This window comes from Lynx rufus, unplaced genomic scaffold (assembly GCF_022079265.1).
Source record: "Lynx rufus isolate CCGP_SWC_20201006 ecotype Redwood Valley unplaced genomic scaffold, mLynRuf1.p SCAF_8, whole genome shotgun sequence".
In the NCBI taxonomy this organism is placed as follows: Eukaryota; Metazoa; Chordata; class Mammalia; order Carnivora; family Felidae; genus Lynx; species Lynx rufus.
The window spans coordinates 17,590,506-17,612,888 of record NW_025814896.1 but is presented as its reverse complement, the minus strand read 5'-3'; the positions used below and the strand labels follow the sequence as shown (position 1 = coordinate 17,612,888).

General features: G+C 43.5%; 1 protein-coding gene and 1 pseudogene across 1 annotated transcript in view; one reads left to right on the top strand and one right to left on the bottom strand.

Annotated features, from left to right (window-relative positions):
• Positions 1 to 22,383, bottom strand: part of PTPRT (protein tyrosine phosphatase receptor type T) — a 787,404-nt gene that overhangs the window by 596,010 nt on the left and 169,011 nt on the right. Inside the window, exon 7 of the mRNA XM_047069145.1 lies at positions 716 to 1,009. Coding sequence (XP_046925101.1) covers positions 716 to 1,009 — 294 coding nt within the window. The remainder of the gene's footprint in view (positions 1 to 715; positions 1,010 to 22,383) is intronic.
• LOC124504155 (transcription initiation factor TFIID subunit 9-like) lies at positions 18,407 to 19,177 on the top strand (annotated as a pseudogene).

Genomic DNA, 22,383 nt, shown 5'->3' with positions numbered 1-22,383 from the left:
TGGAGGGATATAGAATCCAGAGGACCCATGAAGGGGCAGTCCCAACCCAGACTGTTCGGTTGGAACCAGAAGGGCCTGAGGGATACAGAGCCAGAAAGCTCTCAAGGACTAAAGCAGTTCCAGAATCCATGGAGAGGCACTTTCAGAACCAGGAAGTACTCAAGACAAAGTTGGCATCAGGAACCTTTCAGAGACGTAAATAGAACCAGGAACCCCCAGGAAAAGTGTCAAAACCAAGAGCTCATTAGGGTCACAGGCCTAGGCAAGGAATCCTCAGGGACAAAGTTAACATCACAAGCACCTGAGGTAGCTAACAAGAATCAGAAGCACACAGAGGTGAGTCCAAACGAGGCCGTGACAAGGCACACTTTCAGAGCCAGGAGCCCTGAGAGACACTTCGAGCACTAGGAAGCCTCAGACTTACAGTGGCACCAGGAATCCCTGGAGGCACACAACCAGTGTCCCATTGGAAACACTGTCAGAACCAGGAACTCTCCAGGACACGGCTGGAGTCAGGCGGCTCTATGGGTCCCAGTCATCACCAGAGCCAGGAGGGCCTCGAAGGCAAGACCAAAGCCCTGACTGTTGCCTTCCACAACAGGAAGCACAGTCGCATCAAAGAAGTCTAGGAATGACTGTCGCAGAATGCCCATAGAAGGATCACTCAGGGCAACTGCCTGACCTCTCGAAGCAGAGTCAAGAAGGAAGCTCTTACCTGCACACTTGGTTCTGGTGGTGAGCGGAGGCCCTGGTGGTCCCGTGCCTCCCTCCCCCGGTCGTGTGAGCAGCACCCGGATCTCATACTCCACATCAGGGTCCAGATGCCATAGCTTATAGTTGGGAGAGTCAACTATGTGGGTCTCGGCCCAGGTGCCCGTGGTGGTGCGGTACTCCACCTCCTTCAGGATGATGGGGCCATCCCCGATGATAGAGTTGGCATTCGGTTTGATCCACAGGTATGTGGCCCCTACGGCCAGCAGCTCTGGGGGGGCGATGGGTGTGGGAGGCTCTGGAAGACAAGCAATCAGCAAAGGATGTCAGACCCAAATGGTTTACAGAGAAGAATCCAAGCATATAAGGACAAGAACAGAATTCCAGAGTGAGCCACTTACAGGAGTCCAAATCCCTTTCATGATTCCATTCACATCCTACCTTAATTTCTATGATTTTTTTTTTGTTTCAATACTGTGGTGAGAGATTTTTTTTAATGTAAATACCTGAATTGGTATTTCTTCTACCACATGACCATATCTCCATTTAAATAAAGTAAAGAAAGAAGGTAATTGTGAATAAATGGTTTTTCTGGAACACAGCAAAGCTGCCTGGGTTAATATTCTGTTTTCCGTCTTCAAATGAGAACATGCCCTTACTGAAGTGGAATTTGGTTCAAAACCCAGGAGAGTCTGAGGTTTGTAACCATTTCTTTCATAGCAACACATGTATTCCTAGTGGAAGTTCTCCCCCAAATAGTCCTATGAGCCAAAGTAGCAAAAAGATGATGGCAAAGGAAAAATTCAGCTTCTTTTCAACTCTAGCGGGTTTCCTCCAGTAAGGAGGATGTCACAGGCACAGTGTCCTCTGTAGGAATCAAAGGTCAAGGGAAAAGTCAATGCAGAGTTATCTTGCATCCTGTATGGGTTGTTCCTCTTCCACTAAGTTCTATTTCTTCGGTTAAATAAACTAGAATTTCAACAAGCACTTATGGTAGGTCTTTCTGGCAATTCTTAGCCCATTGGCGTAGCTGCCGAAATTAACATTAACTTTGTATTTCTTATTTACCAAGAAATCTCACATGCACTACTTTGTGCAAATCTTGGGACACAATCACCTCCATTTTGATGGATTAAAAACAAACAAACAAAGAATCCAAGTGATTGGGTCACCTAACCAAGATCATGAAGCAGGTAAGGTAGGATGGAACCCACATCTCTATGCCTTCCCAGACCAGCTATTCCTTTGGAAAGCTGTTTGCTTATAGACACCCATTTTCTAGAACTCAAACTGGTTATGTTTGTTATTTTTATTTGTAGCAAAAAATAGCAGTGGCAAAGCAATAAAGAAAATAACAATAGGGGCGCCTGGGTGGCTCAGTCGGTTAAGCGTCCGACCTCAGCTCAGGTCATATCTCACGGTTCGTGGGTTCGGGCTCTGTGTCAACAGCTCAGAGCCTGGAGCCTGTTTCGGATTCTGTCTGTCTGTCTGTCTCTCTCTCTCTCTCTCTCTCTCTCTGTCCCTGCCCCACTCATGCTCTGTCTCTGTCTCTCAAAAACAAACACTGAAAAAAATTAAAAAAAAAGAAAGTAACAATAAAGAGAAAATAAGTCCCCTTATCTACCACTCAATATAACAGCCATTTTTATTTCTCCATGTTCCATTACAATTTCTATTCATATTTTTAATCCTTGTTCATACACCTACAGTAACATAAAGACCCAATGTTTTACTTCCCTCACTTCTTAGATTCTAAAGACTTTGTTGACAACATGGATCTTGCCATCACAGTCTTTAATAGCTACAGAACAATCTATCAGGCAATCACACTAACTAATCTCCAATTCTTAGGCACGGGAGTTGTGCCAAGTTTTGCTACAGTAAATAATGCTGCAATGAACATCTTTGTGCAAATGACTCCAATTTTTCTGGTCTCATATTTTCTTGGAACCAATTGCCAGAAATGGGATCTGTCAATGGATATGAACAAATTAATGATTCTTGGAGTAGAATTAGGAAGTGAAGAGTCAGTGGGTCGGGGAGTGTCTGGGAGTGGAGTATAATGCAGATGTGATCAAAACTTTTGGAGGGCCTCTGGGCTATGCAGGTACAGGTTTCCATCTGGAACTCAGGTGAGAGCTTCGGGATAGATCAGACTCATTCAGCGTTTGCTTTCTGATTAATCACCTACCCACAAAGATTCTCCAGAGACAGAATAATTGCTATGAAACAGAGGTGGACAATATTTTCTCAGTGTGATTTGAAGCAAATCTTAAGGGACAACTTCAGATTGCCTCTATTATAGCCTGCCATTTGGTCAGAGAAGGAAATTAAGCAGATTAGTCAAGCTAGATGCTTTTCTTTACAAAGCCATGAAGGTTATTACTCAAGGCCTTGTTACCTCAAAGGTGTTTGCAAATTGATTTTTTGATAATTTGTTCCAGGTAGAGAAGTTAAGTTGGCAGGCAGATAATTTCTGAGCTCATCCTTTGTGCATTTTAAATATATAGACCTTTTGATCATCATTGTCAAGTCTCCAGAGTCCCCATCAGTCTACAGTGGGGCCCCAAGGGTGCTATTTTGTAGCTCTGTGATAACTCTGCTCAACTCCTTAATACAATTATTCACAGACTGGCCCTGGACAGAATTAAGAGCAGAAGACTTCAATACTTTGGGGCTTGGGCCAATCAACTTTCCTCCATGGTCTTTGCTCTGTTTCAGGCATTAGCAGTAAATTGCTGACCACCAGAAAGAAAATAAAGTATCAATCTTTCCAAATGTTTAATCTCTTTTCACTTATTTCTGGTGGTAGGTACAATATAGTAACAAACTTTCCCTCGAGTAAATAGATGTCTCCATCTCAAATGACTTACTAGTACACATGTCCCTCTGCAGACTAGCCAATACAATTATCTCTCCCTCTGTCCCCTTGACAAAATATCATGAAGTACATCACGGTGCTTCCTGTACCTGGTTCTAAAACAGCCATCAGATTATTATTTTATTTCCTCTTTTGTTAGTAATCCAATTATAATTGGGGTTCTTTTTTAAAATTTAAATGCAAGTTAGTTAACATATAGTGTAGTAATGGTTTCAGGTGTACAATTTAGTGATTCATCACTTACATATAAAACCCAGCGCTCATCCCAACAAGTGCCCTCCTTAACACCCATCACCCATTTAGCCCATCCCCCACCCACCTCCCCTCCAGCAATCCTCAGTTTGTTCTCTGTATTTAAGAGTCTCTTATGGTTTGCCTCCATCTCTGTTTTTATCTTATTTTTCCTTCCATTACCCTTATATTCATGTTTTGCTTCTTAAATTCCACATGTGAGTGAAGTCCTATGTTATCTTTCTCTGACTTATCTCACTTAGCGTAATACACTCTAGTTCCATCCATATTGTTGCAAATGGCAAGATTTCATTCTTTTGACCACTGAGTAATATTCCACTGTGTGTGTGTGTGTGTGTGTGTGTGTGTGTGTGTGTACACCACATCTTCTTTATCCATTCATCAGTCAGTAGACATTTGGGCTCTTTCCACACTTTGGCTATTGTCGATGGTGCTGCTATAAACATTGGGGTGCATGTGCCCCTTTGAATCAGCATTTTTGTATTCTTTGGATAAATAACTAGTAGTACGATTGCAGGGTCATAGCGTAGTTCTACTTTTAATTTTTTGAGGAACCTCCATACTGTTTTCCAGAGTGGCTGCACCAGTTTGCATTCCCACCAACAGTACAAAAATGTTCCCCTTTCTCTGCATCCTCGCCAACATCTGTTGTTGCCTGTGTTGTTAATTTTAGTCATTCTGACAGGTGTGAGGTGGTATCTCATTGTGGTTGTGATTTGTATTTCCCTGATGATGAGTGATGGTGAGTAATCTTTTCGTGTCTGTTGGCCATCTGGATATCTTCTTTGGAAAAGTGTCTGTTCGTGTCTTCTGCCCATTTCTTCACTGGATTATGTTTTTTGGGTGTTGAGTTTGATTAGTTCTTTATAGACTTTGGATTCTTTATAAGTCACATGCATGAGTGGTTCAAAGAGAAGTAGGGATATGAGACACACTATTTTTTTTTGTAAGCACCTCTCTTTTTTTAAATGAACAGAAATATCAGGTTTGTCAGTTCTCTCTGAGACGAACTGCTCAAGCACACAATGCAAGAAATATGAGGCCATCTAATCCAACAACTGGAGTCATCAGAAAGGGAACCAAGGCCAGGGAGGGTCTGTTTACTAGAAGGTGGGGGCGGAACATTAGAACTTTGGGCCCTAGCAGAATTCCTGCTCCTCCCTTTTTCTTCTTGTACTTCAGATGTTTAAGCAATTAACCAGAAGGATCTTTCAAGGGAGTCTATGCAAGTAGTTTTTAACTTTTGAGGATACATAGGCCCTTGCAAAGATCTGGTGAGAAATTTCAGACTCTTTTCCCAGGAAAATGCACATATGCCCACCATTTCAGGAATTCATGAACACTTCTGAAGCCTATACATGAACCCCTGAAGAGGCTATGCTGAGAATAAAGGCAAAGCACAGAGATCCTGCTTATGCACCACATGCCCATAATACTTTACACTTCTTTGAGACCCTGAAGCCACCCTTTGTTGCAGGGGCTAAAGCCACGAGTACAATCAGTAAGAAAATGGAACTTGGTGTAAACTTCACAGATCTAGTGCTTCTAGGCTCCCAGGGTCCCAAACATCTGGGTGAAAATAAACATTCTAAGATTTCCATGGGATAATGTGAAGTAAATGTCTAAGTCCCTCATGGCCATGACCCACCTAACTCATTAACAGATTCAACATTTGGGCTAAAATATTTTATGAAGACATGACCCTACCCATGAGATGCTATATCCTAACTAGAAATCTTCTACGAAGGCTGCCTTAGTAGTTTGTGTTGCTATAACAAAATACCAAAGGCTGGGTGGCTTAAACAATAGGCCTTTATTTCTTAGAGTTCTGGAGGCTATGAAGACCAAGGTCAAGGTGCCAGATAACTCAGTTCCTGGTGAGAACCCCTCTTCTTGGTTTGCAGATTATCTCCTTGTTATGCCCTCCCATGGTGGAGTGAGAGGGACAGGGAGAGGGAGAGGGAGAGGAGCTGGTCTCTTCCTCCTCTTATAAGAGCACAAATCCCATAATGGGAGCTCTATCTACATGACTTCATTTAAACCTAATCACCTCCCAAAGGCATCCACCTTCCTAATACCATCACATCAGGGGTTAGGGCTTCAACATGCGAATTTGGAAAGGGCAGGGGGCACACAATCATGCATTATATAACAGAGGCTTTGTTTTCAAATGCATCCTTCTCTTCTCAAGGTCATGGTCTTGGGATGGACAACCTTACAGAACTCTCTGTGAAAGAAACCCCAACCAGTATGTACTCTCTGCTTCTCATGTGCCAGACAGAGTGCTGGGTATGGGGACTTTAGTGGTAGAGAGAAAAGCAGGCTCTCCAGACCCATGGAATGAGAGCGTAAGGCAGTCAATTAAAGCAGCAATGCCACTAAAGTGGAAGGGAAAGGTCATGATGGGGGTGGTAGAGACAGTTAATGAGGTCTACGAAGGGACCTAACCTGGTGCAGAGGGAAGCTCTTGCAGAGACAAAGCTCACAACCCTTGGGCCTTAAATTCATGTTACGTTTGCGAGCAAAGAGAGAATGTCTTGGGGGTCCTGTCGATCTGAGTTGTTTGGGAAGATACCATACAGGCTCAGAGTGGTAAGCAATTAAAACTAGGTGCTCAGAACACTCTTAATCCACTCATCCTACAAACACTGAACACCTGCTATCGGTCACATGCTGTTCGGAGCGCTGAGGATTCAGTGGTAAACACAACAGACACAATCCTGGTTGCCAGAAGCTCACATTCTAGCTTTCACTCAAGGACTGCCAGAAAGAGAAGTAACAAGAAGGTAATTCAGAAGCTGAGGAGGAGGAGGAAACTGGAGGAGCCCAGGTGCGTGCTTCTGGATCAACCAAATGATGTGCATCCGTACAGCAGAATACCGTACAGCAAGGAAAAAGGAACAAACTACTGACACACAGCATGAGTGAATCCCAAAATTATGTTAGGCAAAAGGAGGAGAAAAGAAGAACGCGTAACGATTCCATTTATATGAAAAGCTCAAGGAGAGGCAACATTGACCTATGGTGATAAACAAATTACATACCTGTGGGAGCAGGTACTCACTGGGATAAGGAATAAAAGAACTTTCTGGAGTGTTGAAATGCACTGCAGACTGATTTGGGTAATTAAATAATAAGAATAGTGTTCCCTCTGGTTGAGGCGACTGCCTGGAAGGGAACTTGAGAAAACTTTCTAAGGTAATAAAAATTTCTGTATCTTGACTAGGGTTGTATAACTCATCAAACTGCACTTCCAGTATTGTGCTATATGTCAATGATTTTTAAAAAGTTTAAGGAAAATAAACAAAAATATGGCTTGCCTGTGGCCCAGCAGGTGGGAAGAATGCCACTAAATTTTACCGAGAGATGAACCCCAGAATACCTGGAGGAAGGAGCCTCTAATCACATATCGTTTATCTCCAAATAATTCTATCAACATCATCAGATGCTTGAATTCCTATTATTTTTCAGGACACACCAGTTCTCATCCATGAGGCTTTTCACATATGAAACCACGAACTCCCTTTATCTACTTGATCCTGAACCATCAACTGTGTAGCTAGGAATAAGTTTTTCACATTTGGTGACACTCTCTGCTGACAAAGTCTGGAACCAAATCCAGAGGAACAAGGTCTGGCCTTCCGGGAGCTGAACTCGGAGACTGCACTGGCCCCTTCCAACCAGGCATCAAAGCACTTCAAGGACAAGACTGTGTGAGCCACCCACAAGTAAGTCCTGGGCAGCAACTGCCCTGGACCTGCCAAGGCTCTCCTTCAACACGTAGGTGGTGAGGTGACCCCTTAATATAATTCTGCCTTGTCCTCAGGCAGCAATCTCCAGACCAATTCTATCTTTCTTTTTCCCCGCTGTGAGCACTTGTAACAGTTTGGCTCCCCAGAAATTCCTACAGACAGCAAAAGTGCTTCAAATAGCTAGAGAGCAAGCTTTGTACGTATGCATTGTCTGCTCCAGACAGAAATCAAACCTTTGGAGAAAAACTGAATGTTGCTAGGACGTAAAGTGACCCTCGACATGTTTAAGGTGGATATAACCTGGCCTCTGATGCTTTCCACCACCCGCTGCCCCCTATCTGATCACCTAACTGCATCACTATTGACTGACCCATGAAGAGTCTGCAAGAATGCCCCCACCCCATTCTACCCACCAACATACACACATAGCTCATACTACTTTATTATTTCCACCTCCACACTTTTGCACATGCCAGTTTTCCCGATTAGAACATCTTTCCTTTTACTTTTAATCAAACTGGGCCCATTTTTCTTTTTAATTCTGCTTCATAACTACTCAGCTGTACGACCACATGGCACATAATGGATGCTCAAAGCATCATGCTTGTTAGATATTCTACTGACTGGCACGCAACACTGTTTCATACAATAATGAATTAAGGATCAAAAAGAAAAAGGGAGACTAGCTGGAGATCAGGGTCCAAATCCTTCTTTGACCTGCCTTTCCACTAACCAGCTCTGTGACCCTGGACAGACCACTCAATCTTTGAGACTCTCAATGTTTTCATCTTTAGAATGAAAGATGGTTCTACAGTTCTAATTAGAAAAGTATCTAAAGTCTCCACCAGGAACTGTAGGGATTCTATGTGCATATGTTCACGGCCTCTAACCTGTGTCTTGTCAACCAGAGACCCCACCTTCTCCTTCCATGGCATGGACTCATGAGGTCCCTGAGCAGAAGACACAAGTAGACATAGCACTAATTTACCAAAACATGCCTACCAGAATTAGTCTCTGTGCCCTAGCCTAACATATAGTCAATAATTTTTGATGTCTTATGCAAAAGAAAACATTTTATAAGTTTCCCCTAAATAAGAGTTTGGAGTTGCCATGAAGAAATAAAAAAGAACAAGAAGGAGAATATCACAGAAAATAGTGGATGGACATTCACAGTAAGGATTGGAAGTGTCTGGGGAGAAGACATCAAATATGTGGAACAGAACAATAATCAAAGACATACCTAAAGAAAATTTCTTTGAAAGAAATGGAGCACTGAGTTTACAGAGTATGAAGAACATAGTGGGCTCCCGGCAAAATCAATGATGAGACTCAAAATTAAGCACAAACTGATAATACGTTGAAATACAAGACTAAAGAAAAGTTCCCGCAAGCATCTAGAGACACACAGATCTCCATCAAAACAAAAAAGACTAAACAATTGGTTCTCAGACCTCAGCATTTCAATTCGAGATACTGTGATGTAATGGTGAAACTGGTGAAAATAGTAGTAATAATCCCAAATGACTGCAGTGGCAACTAATATGTAACTGCAAAATTTTATGCACCTGTCACTGTTTCTTACTGACTTAGAATATTAACTCACCATCTTCATAGCAACTCTATGGGTAGATACTATTATGATTCACTTTTTACTTAAGAGAAGAAAGAGACGCAAATTAACTTTCCCAATGTCCAACACCTAGTCATTCAAGAAGCCAGGACTGGGGCCCACGCAGCCTTAGGATGAAGGCAGAGGGAGAGGTCCCCATCCGTAATAACATAATACACGCACACGGGTTTTAAGAGGATGTTTCATGACCCAAGAATTTTAGAGCCAGCTAAGTTGTGGTACAGTTGCACAGCCAACAGAAAGACACTCTCAGACTCTTCCTAAAAAATGCAAGAAATACAATGTCTGCTTGCCCTTCCTAAGAGAAAAGATCACTTGAAGAAAGGCCCCAGTCCACCTTGGGATGAATCAAAATCCTAACTTTAGGATGGGGGAATTCAGATACTAACAGGATTTATCTTTTGGACACAGGGAATTTCTCTGAAATAGTCTCTCGCTCTTCCCCCTTCTCCAGGTGACTCACCTTCCCTTGTCCTTCAAGAGAGCTCTCCTCTGGGATGCCTTCCTGGATATCACCTCAAAGTTGTGTTCTCTGTGTTCTGTGGTTGTGTTAGCCCAGGGTCCCAAGAAACAAAGCTTGAGACAAGGATTCTGTGCAAGTCATTGATTGGAGGAGTTTTTAGAAGGAGGCATGGTAGGAGAAAGGTCAGGAAGCCAAACATGGATGTAGTTTGGAGCTCTGGAGCATTAAGTGCACAACCTCACTTGTCCCTCACTGAGGCAAGGGCATCAGCCATTTGCACCGTTGTGTCATTAACCAGATACAGGCTGCTCTGAGGGTGCAGGCACTGCCCGTCAGCCAAGCAGCTCCTGTGTGGCTGAGAACAGTAACCCTGCAAAGGGTGCAGTCATTTCCTAGGACTTCTATAACTACGTACCACAAAATGGGTGGCTTAAACCAACAGAAATGTATGCTCTCATAGTTCTAGAAGTGAGACGACTGAAATCAAGGTGCCAACAGGGACATGCTCCCTCTGAAGCCTCCAGGGCAGAATGCTTCCCTGCCTCTTCTACCTTCTGGTGTTTGCTAGCAGTCCTCAATCTTCCTTGGATTATAGATGTGTCAGTCTAATTTCCGTCTGTGCCTTCACATAGCCTTCTTCTCCATGTGTCTGTGTCTCTACGTCCAGATTTCCCTTTTCTGGTGGACTCCAATCTTACTGGATGAGCACCCACTCTACTCTAGTATGACCTCATTTTAACTTAATAAATTACATCTGAAAAGACCCTCCTTATTTCCAAATGTGGACATGTTCTGAGGCTCTAGGAAAAACGTGAATTTGGGGGGAACAATCAATATTAAACCCAGTACAAGGGGCAACTGTGAGGCTTTAGCCGCACCCATGGCCACTAGGGGAAGGGTGCACCGTCCTGGGGATCGGGCACCAACAGCATCCTCCGTAATTGACACGGTCCTCAGTGACCCCTGGGCACAAATTCATCACAAAATTTGTACAGCACACATAGACTACTTGTTGATGGATCTGTCTCAAGGACACGGGCCAAGCCATTTTCGCCTATGTCCCCAGATCCTATCACAGCACCTGCTCTATGGTGGGCTTGATCCTGGAGTCACAATACTTCAGCAGTTTTACCTCCCCAGCATGGAAGGCCATCCATGGACATTTACTCTTCCCTTTTCTGGCACAAGTACTGCTAGTTCTTAGGATTCTAGGCAATTCTTTTTTCTATGGCTCAGCTACCTTTTAGCCAAATGCAGCTGATTCTGGTGGCACCCAGACAAAGTTCTCTTGACTTATCTAGAGGTCACGTGTGGTTTTGGTGGATAATACCACCATGAGCTGATGACTTCCTGCCTCCAGCACCTGCATTTCCCTGGATGGTAGCTTTCTACAGCTGCCAGAGTTTGATGGCCCCACTGTAGGGTAGACTGGGCATGCCAGGGTGTTATCACTCCCAGGTATAATTCTTTCCCAATGAGGAATATGAGGAGGTGGATAAACACCCCAGTTTCTTTGATCCTTGGTGGAACAATGGGCCTGCTCTACTCAGTCTTTTTTTTTTATGTTTGTTTATTTTGGGGAGGTAGGGGGGATCAGAGAAAGAAGGAGAGAGAGAGAGAATCCCAAGCAGGCTCGGTGCTCACAGCAGCAACCCCGATGTGGGGCTTGAACTCATGAACTGTGAGACCGTGACCTGAGCCAAAGTCAGATGCTCAACTGACTGAGCCACCCAGGTGCCCCTTTTCAGTCTTTTAAGGGATCACTAGTGGGAATGAGCATCAAATACCTCCCAGAACTACCAGCTCATTCATGCATCCTTTAGGGGAAGGCTTCCTTCCTTTCCTGCCTCACTTACTCTCCTCCTCTACCAGTGTTCTCTTCCATTTCCAAATAAACTACTTGCAAAATGCTGTTGCAGGGTCTGGTTTTGGAGAAATCCAAAGTAAGGCATTATGAAAACCAGGGCAAGTTACTTCTCTGTGACTCAGTTTCCTCATCTGTAAAATGGGGGTGATAACAACACCTCCCTCATGTGGATTGCCATGAGGATAACATCAGGTATTCTAATCAGTAGTCTTAAACAGTCCCAGCACATTGCAAGTGCACTTAGTTGGCACTAAGTTGGGAGGAAACTTAGTTGGTACCCTCATTTTGTGGCCCCCATAGAAAGACAGAAAGATTCTATTAAATGCATTCCCTTTCCTGTGTCAGGATGAAGAGGGGCTGCAGCAATGTCAGAGTGTACTCCTGCCAACATTTCCACAAGCAAGTACATTTAAGAGCTTGGCCTCGGTCTACTTAACACAGTCATGTTGCAACCAGTGAAGTCATTTAAAAATGCATAATTCAATAGCGACTTAGCACCAGGCGAGATTTCATGATCTGTAACACTCTGTCTGTGCCCTGCTCCTCTTTTTCCCCAGCATATTGATATTTTTGAGATTACTCTTTGCTGGGCCACTTCCCAAAATTAAGAACAGAGTAATCATTCCAGAAGAGCCTTTCTTTCCTTGACTGCTAATCAAGAGTCTATCTCCTCGAGGGAGGAGCCTAGGAGAGCCTAGAATCTAAACCTTCAGAATTAGAGGCCATGTCACAGAAGCATCTTGTCGTAGAACAGCGCAGGTCCATGATCCAGCATCATTTGACTCTCTGCCCCACCCTTTCCCAGCAGTCTAGCTATGGAGAATTGGGTGGAAGAAACTCGGGCCTTAGCCAGTTTGGGTCTCTGAGTTCCAGAGACATCCAAGTCAGTAACACCTGCGGGATGCAGAGAGCTATTATTCCATGGGACAAGGGACAAATGCTCTCTCAGCACCATGTGCCAGCTCTACCCCAGGATTTACACATATGAACTCATTTATTCCTCCTATCACACTCTGAGGCAAGTACTATCATAGTATCCATTTTACAGATGAGGAAACCAAAGATATGTGCCAGTTACTTACCCCCAGACCTTTGGCTTCAAGGCCACCCTATTGTAACTGGCTCTGTGATTCTGGGGCAGGGATTCTACAAACTGCATTTTGGATTCCCTTGCCAGCTTTGGCTCAGCGCTCCCAGTGGGAGGCTGTATGTGGAGACTAGAAAGGTGGAAGAGGGAAGAAGATGCTCTGCAATCTCCCATCTGCCCCCACAGATGCAGTACCGTCTGTGGCCTCCCTCCTCGGAGGACCAAGCATCCCCCAGTGGGGCTCTTGCTCCATACTCCTATTCCCTTGTGTTACCATGGCCCCGGGTGTGACAGATGCTTCCTGCAATTCCTGGCCACCTTAGTGTCCCAACATTTGCTCTGGCAATCTCCCAACATGTGTGTGATTCCCTTCAATAAAACTATCTGTCTGAAATACCTACCATGGTTTGGGGTTTCCTTCCCGGATCCTCACTGACAGAGGAAGACATTATAATTATCTCCACTCTGCACGTGAGGACACAAAGGCACAGAGGTTGAGCAAGCTGCCCAAAGTCCTGCAGCCGGGATAGCACTGGGATACCTGGGATGGCCCGCTCGGGTCTGGGGGTTTAACACTTGCACTGAACTGCCCCACTGTTCTCCACATCCAGGGCAGCTGGAGAGTGAGGTGGGCAGATAAGAGCCAGGGAGATAAGGCTTTTTTTGTGTTCAATGAACAAGTACTGAGGGCTGGTTCTATGTCCTGAAGACAGTGAGTTAAAGCAACTGTCTCTACCCTGGAGGAATCTAAGAGACTAGGGAGGGAAAGAGATGTAGGAATCAATACACTGCAGAATCAAGTGAAAAAGGCTGGACAGCGGCAGGCCAGGGTCTTGATGACACAGAGAGGAGTGTGGTACACAGCATAGTGGTCCTCAGAAGATGTCCATGTCCAGGGCGGGGGGGGGGGGGGAGGGTGGTGGGCTGGGTGGCTCAGTCAGTTAAGTATCTGACTCTTGGTTTCAGCTCAAGGCATAATCTCATGGTTTGTGAGTTCGAGCCCCACATAGGGCTCTGCACTGACAGCACAGAGCCTGCCTGAGATTCTCTCTCTCTCCCTCTCACTCTCTGCCCCTCCTCTGCTCTGTCTCTCAAAATAAATAAACTTAAAAAATTAAACAAATTAAAAATAAAGATGTCCACGTCCTGCTCCCCAGAACTTTACAGGGCAAAAACATCTTCAAAGATGTGATGATGTTAGGATCCTGAGCAGGGAGAGTATCCTGGAATATCAAGGCGGGCCCAATGTAATCAGAAGGCTCCTTATAGGTGAAAGAGGAAGGCAGAAGAATCAGAGTCAGAGAGGGGTGGAAAGATGATGAACAGGTAGTTTTGAACACGGAGGAATGGGCCACTAGCGAGGAATGCCAAGTAGCCTCTACAAACTGTAAAAAGCAAGGCAACAGTCTCTCCCCTGGAGCCCAAAGAAATGCAGCCCTGCTGATCCATTTGACTTCTGAGCTCCATATTTGTAAGAAAATGAATTTTCATGTTTTATACCATTGAGTGTGTGGTAATTAGTTACAGTGGCCCTAGGGAAGCACTGGGAGGAGGGAATCAGATGGAGGAAATGAGGGAAGACTTCCTGGAGACATCAGATCATGAAGTCATGAAAGAAGAAGAGAAACTAATGGGCACCTGGGAGGGAAGGGCCTTCACAGAGATGAGGAGAGACTGGGTCGCTGAAGAATAGCATCACCTGCTGAAACATAGATAGGGGTGGGGGGGAATGGCAAAAAGGCAACTGGAGAAGTCAACATGGACCAGATAAGCAAGGGTCTTCCTGAGGATCCTGGGCCTCATCCTGAGGCTTTGTAAGCAGGGATGTGACACGGGCACCTGTTCTTTCTGGACAACTCCTCAGTGCAGGGTGAAGAATAGGTCTGAAGGAGAGACATGAGAGTCAGGGGACATCATGTCGATCGCTGAGAGAGAAATGATAGATATTGGGCCAAGGTAATGGTCATGGGGCTAGAGAGGCAGCAGACTAGACACAGATTTAGGTGACTGGCCAGGATTTGGTCACTGATTGGATTGAAAAAGGCAGCAAGGGGGATGGGACCAGTATTAGCACAAGACTAGGATTCACCAGGTCAGGTGAGTCCTGGCACATGCATGCCTGTGGAGCCACAGTCGTGCTCTGACCTCCATGATGTCTGCCTGGCCCACACAAGTGCCATCTACCTCAGGCTCCCTGCCTGGCATCCCAGAGCGCTACATGGCTTCTGTGCACAAGGCCCAATATTCTGGACTCCATCCCTTTGCATTTTCGTATTCATTTTCACTTACAATGGGCAGTGAGACAGAGTTTGGCTTATAACCTCTCTCTTAATTTTACAACTCTGGGCAAGTTAATTAATTCCCCCTCAACCTCAGTTTCTTCATGTGTAAAACCAGGGTAACAGATATCTCACTGGGCCCTTGAGAAGACCAAATGCAAATCTCTGAAACATGACAGGCCCCGAATAAATGTGAGTTATTCCCCTCTTTCTCCCATCCCTTATGGCCTCCCACCTTGTCTCTCTCCCCATCCCACAGCCCCCTCCATTATAAGGCCATTCCACCATTTCTCAAGCCTCCTGCCATCTCCACTCTGAGCATCTGAGCAGCACTCGGGCATCTGGGGCTCATGTAGCACATGCGATGAAATCAATTTCAGCTTTATGCATGAGGGAGCCGCTAATCTCCCACTGGGACAGGCAACCCACACTCAACAAGCACCAGGGGGAAAACATGGCAGCCTTCTTAACAGAACATGTCTGAGAAAAGCTGGAGTAAAGGGAAAGGAGGTGGGAGGGAGGGAGGGAAGAAATACGCAAATCAGGGCAACCTGAGTCCAGGCAGCTCCATCAGTTGCTATGCTACCAGCCACAGTGAGAGAGCAAAGGGAGGGAGCTGGGGCTTTAGAGATATTGTTATTTTGCAAATTTCTCTCCTCCGAACATCCCTGTGTGCAGGGTGGGAAGGGGGAGATGCCCAATTCCTCTCTAAGCTGCCCAAATGACCAAAGTGACCCAAATGGCTAAAGTTACTACAAACATTCACTGCTCTCAAGGAAAAGGCATCCAGATGGATTAAAAGGAGAGACTTACCCACAACTGCCTGCTCAGCTTGTGGGGGGAGTTGAAGAGGTGAATGCCCCCCTTTATGGAAAGGAACTGAAAAAGTGGCTTCATCCAACCCACCACCCCTCGCCCCCATAGGCTACTTCTATGTTCTGCCATATCCAGTGCAAAGACAGAGTTAGAATTAGCAGGCCTAAACAGCAGCCCTTTGAGAAAGGACTCTGGAGCAACAGAACATGGCAAGGTCTCATTAGACCACGGGCCACCATCACCATCCCTAGAAGCCACAATCCTAACTCAAGCAGGCAGACACTGGGCTCTGATAACAGAATTGGTGGCTTCATGTTGGGACCCATCATAGGCCACTACAGGTGGGTATTTTTGTGTCAGGGAGAGAATATGCACAGAGAGAAAGAGGGCAAATTTATCGGTTATCACATTTCAGGCACTATTCTAGATATTTCAAACATCTTAATCATGTATTTCTTAAGCACAGACAGAGGGAACCCCAAGAAATACAGAGCAACCTCTGAGGGGATCTACAAAGTGACAGTTTTTAGATAGAATGCCTTCCTGGGACAAAATTCAACTTGAAGACAGAACGTAAAATAAGCTTGAATTTTTACATGCATAAATGGTTCCACGGGAACACCACCTTTACACAAAGTCTTTCACAGAATACTTCCAAACTCATTTTATGAGCCTATGATAACTGTCACACCAAGACCTTACAAGGATATCACAAGAAAAGAAACTTTCAGTCCAATCTCTCATAAACAGAGATAAGGATCCTATACATTATATTAGCAAACCAAATCCAGTGATACATAAAAGGAGTAATAGATCATGACCACACTGTGTTTATTCCAAGACTACAAGATCAGTTTAATATTAGAAAATTAATCAGTATAACTCATTGTATTAACAGACTAAAAGATAAAAATCAAGTAAGAATCTCAAGAGATGCCAAGGAAGCATTTGATGAAAGTCAGCATCTATCCACGATAAAACTCTTAGCGAAATAAGAACAGTGGTCAAGTGCTTTAATCTGATAACAAGTACCAAAACATAGTAAACATCACAATCAACAGTAAAATACTGAATGTTTTCCCCCTGATTTCCCCCATTTTACTGGATGTTCAAGCTACTGCAATGGGGCAAGAAAAAGACATAAGAGATACAAGGATTGGAAAGGAAGTAATAAAGCTTTCATTATTCATAGACTATGTGATTGTGTATGGAGAAAATCCCAAAGAATCTCAAATTATGATGAAAATCAAAAGCGAGTTTAACATAGTTTCATATATTAAAGTCAATGTACTTTGCCGTATCGTATGCTAAGTTTCAATCAACAAAAAGGAAAGAGCTTTAAATCATTTGTACAATATGCATAAGCCTTTCTAACCCTGCTTCTACTTCTGCCCTCTTCAGATCTATTCTCCACCCTGTAGCCCAACTTATCTTCCTAAGGTAACAACTACATTCCATTATGTGGCCTCAAATACCATGAGTGAAGTGGCCCGTCTGTCTGTTCAGCCTCGTCTGCTGCCACTGCCCCTCTCGCTGCACAGGCTCGAGACACATACGTCTGTTTTCAAATATGCCTAATGAGTTGTGATCCTTTCTATCTCAGGGCCTTTACCCACACTGTTTCCTCTTCCCTGTGCTTCACCTAGTTCACTCTGCATAGCCCAGCTCAAACTTACTTCCTCCCTGACTTCCCCCATGCTCTCAGACATGCTTTTGGTTTTATTTGTGAGGCTGTTCTTCCTGGTTTTCTCCACTAGAATGAAAACACCACAAGGGCAGAGACCACTTCTAGATTTCTACCTATTCACAGCAACTGCCTTGATCCTTAGCACACAATAAATGCTTCCTAAGTACGCGTTGAATCGATGCGTCAACACAAAAGTTGAGGCAATATAGAGCCTGGAGCCTGTTTCCGATTCTGTGTCTCCCTCTCTCTCTGCCCCTCCCCCGTTCATGCTCTGTCTCTCTCTGTCCCAAAAATAAATAAACGTTGAAAAAAAAAATTTTTTTAAAAAAGAATTGGTAGTTTCGGGGCGCCTGGGTGGCGCAGTCGGTTAAGCGTCCGACTTCAGCAAGGTCACGATCTCGCGGTCCGTGAGTTCGAGCCCCGCGTCAGGCTGATGGCTCAGAGCCTGGAGCCTGTTTCCGATTCTGTGTCTCCCTCTCTCTCTGCCCCTCCCCCGTTCATGCTCTGTCTCTCTCTGTCCCAAAAATAAATAAACGTTGAAAAAAAAATTAAAAAAAAAAAAAAGAATTGGTAGTTTGATATTATCAGGAAATCCAGCAGTATAAGAGGTCTTGAACAGAGCACTCTACCTCAGAAGAAGGGCTGCTGATCCTTGCCCAGAAAGGCCCTACTGGTTCGGGCTGAGAAGTCAGCTTGTCACTTTGAACATAAGTGTTAATTCTTTTTAATTAAAACTATTTTGAGATAATTATAGACTTCCACAAGTTCTAAGAAATAATAGGTCCTATGTATCTTTTACTCCGCTTCCCCAATGATAACTTTGTGCAAAACTATCATGCAAGAGTGAGGACCATGTTGTTTCCGAATATCCTAATCCCAGGTACACCAGCGGTTGGAAAAACCCGTGCCAGGCAAAGAACTTGTATCCAGATCAGGACTGAAATACATTACTGTGGGTGATTTAGCTCAAGAAGTCTTATCATGGAGTCTGGCAAGATGGCTTTTCCCAAGAGCATGCCAAAAGATGCACAGATGATGGTACAAATCCTGAAGGATGTGGGGATTACAGACTAGGAGCCAAGAGTTAGAAATCAGACATTGGAGTTTGCCTTCTGTTAGGTGACCACAATTCTAGACAATGTAAAATTATATTCAAGCCATGCTAAGAAAGCTAATGTTGATGCAGATGATGCGCTATTGGCAATGCTGTGTAATGCTGATCAGTCTTTTACCTCTATCCTCCCCCAAGAGATGTTTTATTAGATATTGCAAGGCAAAGAAATCAAACTCCTTTGCCATTAATCAAGCCACAGCAAGGCCCTAGGTTACCATCTGATATATTCTGCTTGACTGTTCCAAACTAAAGACTTAATTAAGTGTTTACAAAAAAAAAAAAAAAAAAGGCATCTCCTTCCGTGGGAATAATAGCAGTCCAAGTACTCCCACACATGGCACACCAGCCCCACAAACCACGTCTGTGTCAAATACAGTAGGGACTCCAATGTCCCTCACAGGGCAAAGGTCTACTGCACATACACCCACTTCATAGTCCCCAACTGTAAAAGCATCAATTCCTGCAATGTCCATGATTCACAATGTTCTGATTAATCAATCCATAATTAATTGGGTCCAAAAACATGCTTATAACCACTAACATGGAGGCCATCACAAAATGCTGCCAAGGAATCATCAAATGCATTGAAAAGAAAATAAGAAGATGGGGATGATGACTATGACTATGACAATTTGTAATCTAGCCTTGATGCTTGTACCACGTGCACTTGGTCTTGAATCCATTGTACCAATATTAAATATGCATGCCGGGTGTTTTCATGTTGTGTTATAGAAGACCTAGATGATATTTAATGAATAAATAGTTATCCTTTCTGATTGAGATGTTGGATTTTCTTTAATAGGATTTTTCATCAGCCTTTAAGTGTAAAAAACAAAATTGTCATTCATCAAAAGAAAAAAAAAATCTATCATTCAATATCACAACCAGGATGCTGACACTGGTAAAATCAAGATGGCACGTTTCCACCACCACAGGGATCCCTCATGTTGGTCTTTATGACCACACCCACCATCAATGAAGGAGCGATCTGGGCTCTGCATCCTCACTAAAATTTGGTGCTACCATTTTGTTTTAGCCATTCTGGTATGTCGTGATAGATCATTGTGGTTTTGATTTGCACTCCCCTAATGGTTACTGATACTGAACATCTTTTCATGTGCTTATCTGCTGTCTGTATATCCTCTTCAGTGAAATGTCTGCTCATTAACTTTCACCTATTTTCTAATTGAACTGTTGGTTGCTGTTTGGTTTTCTTGTTGTTGCTGTTCTGCTGTTGAGTTCTAAGAACTCTTTATATATTCTAGACACTAGTCCTTTGTCACGTATGTGGTTTGCAGATATTTTCTCCCACTCTGTAGCTTGTCTTTTCATTCTCTTCACACGGGCTTTTGCAGATCAAAAGTTTTAAATTTGACCAGGTTCAATTTATCCATTTTCCCAGTTGTAAGTCACACCTTCTGTGTCAAATCCATGTTAATTTTTTACTTTTTACTCTACTCAAATTCATCAGTACTCACAAATCAGTTCAGGTTCCTGACAAAATTGTGTTCCATCAAACATTCAGTTGGCAAACACATAACTATATTTGGTTCTATTTCCTGCCATAGAGCATTTTTCAGTAACACAGAAATACTGAAAAAATGTGTTTTGTTTTGCAAGTTTTAGTGGCACTCTTCATTTATTTTTTAGAAGCATAATACTTTTAAAATTATGTTTTCAATCAGGATGATGGATAGTTGCCTAAAAATGGGAAACAGGAAGCATATGCTCAAAACTATTAAAAAGATGTAAGACAGTGAAATTCAGAGCCTACAACCTGAGAGGCATGTATCCAGCATGGTGCTGTCCTTCAGAATCCCTTTATTGGACTTGACAGAGAAGAAGATGGTAGCATTACCTCAAATTCAATCAGTGATTCATTATTAAGCAGCTGTCAATCTGGGAAGTATAAGATATACTTAGACACTTAATATGCTACTTTTATTATTGTAGAGCTACAAAGAGCTAAACCTCAGTATTTCCTGTGCCAGAAAAATCCTGGACAGTATCTGCAAATGCCCATCACTTTTTGGTGATGTTTGGAGACCCTAATTGCTGTAGACAGTCTCTAAAATGGCCCCCAATGATTTACTCTTCTGGTATCTACATTCTTGTTTAACCCTGACCCTTTGAAAGTGGGCTAGACCTCTTGTTCACGTCTAACAAATGGAGGATAGCAAAAGTGATGTGACGCTGTTACTTCCGAGATTAGGTTACAAAAAGACTACCACCTTCCTTGCCCTCTCCCTCTCCCTCTCTCCCTGTCCATCTCTCCACTCTTCCTCCCCTTCTCTCTTGCCCTTCCCTCCCTCTCCTCCCCTCTCTCCCCTTCCCCTCTCTACTTCCTTTCTCTCCCCCCTCCCTCCCCCTCCCTCCCCTTTCCTCCCTCTCCTTCCTCCTTTCTCCCTTTCTTCCTCCCCACCCCCTCAACCTTATTGAGTTGTTTTCTGGAGAGCCACACATTCCCAAAGAAATGAAATCTTCAGCCAACAGCTAATGAGGCTCTGAGGTCAACAGCCATGTGAGTGATCTTTTAAGAAGATCTTCTGAAGGCTGCCCAACAGCCAAGTGAATAAGTGAACTTGGGAGATCTTCCCTCAGACTAGACTTAGGATGACTGCAGCCTGTGAGAGCCCCCAAGCCAGAATCACCCAATCAAGCTGCACCATGATCCCCTAGCCCATGCCTGCAAGACAATAAATCCTTGCTGGTTTAAGCCACTACACTTTGGAGTAGTATGTGACTAATCCAGCATAGATAAACAATTAAAGATTTGGAGGAAGAATTTTTTGTGACTAAAAAGGGAAACATCTTGGCAACAAGTTAATATAAACAGGCACAATCAAATGCACACACACCATGCTTCAAGCTTCCTTTAAGATCAGTTTCAGAATCACCTTTGAAATTAAAGCATACAAACCAGGCAGAAGACTGGGGAAGACTTGGCTGAATCTACTTTAGATAAAAATAAAAGGACAGCCTACTTTTACTAAAGAATGCCCTCAAAGGAGACATTTTAATGCACTTCAAGGCGTGTTTGAACATTTGGTAAGCCCAGTGCTTTTTACTTTGCAATGGTAAGCAAACAAGGGCATTAACATATGGCCACTTTGTATATTTATTCGATGTATTATATGATAGTGATATCTATGAAGGCATTAATTTTTAATTACTTGAAAAAGATACCTGGTAAAGAAACTGTCCACAAGATAGGGATGGATATTTGCGTAGATGGGACTCAGTGTAACATAGATCCAACTGCAGGGCAGGACAGAGGGGTCTACACTAAGGTATCATAAATTCAAATGTTCTAGCACATACAGAACCATTTACTAATAAAACCTAGCCTTAAACTCTGCCTCTTTATTTCTCAATGTGGTGATATAAAATGAAAGAAAATGTTTTAAACTCACCTTTGTACTCATACATGCAATAAAATGAGAAGTGAATTTGAAAGCTTGCCCTGCTACAAAGATATACCTTGGCCTGTTCAGTGGGGCACATTGATGGTCCCAGTGAAATTACTATCATTTTTCATTGAAGAAAAACACATATAATAACAAAGCTTTAAAAAAAAGTCTTGCCTAAAACCTCTTCTAGATCTTAATCAGGAAAGCAATCTGATTAAAGTCACATACACTAAAGGACAAACAGGTTTAATGTAGCAATCCTCCCAAGGTATTAACATTTTTTTAAAAAAGAATTGATCTCAAAGGGCATCATTCCTATGGAACACTTCACAGCTTGGAGGCCTTTATGTCCTCTTAAAATTGGCCCATGAATTTCCTCTCCTAGTTTTGATTCCCCTCAAGGAAAGGAAACGTAACTGTATATGTTCCTGATT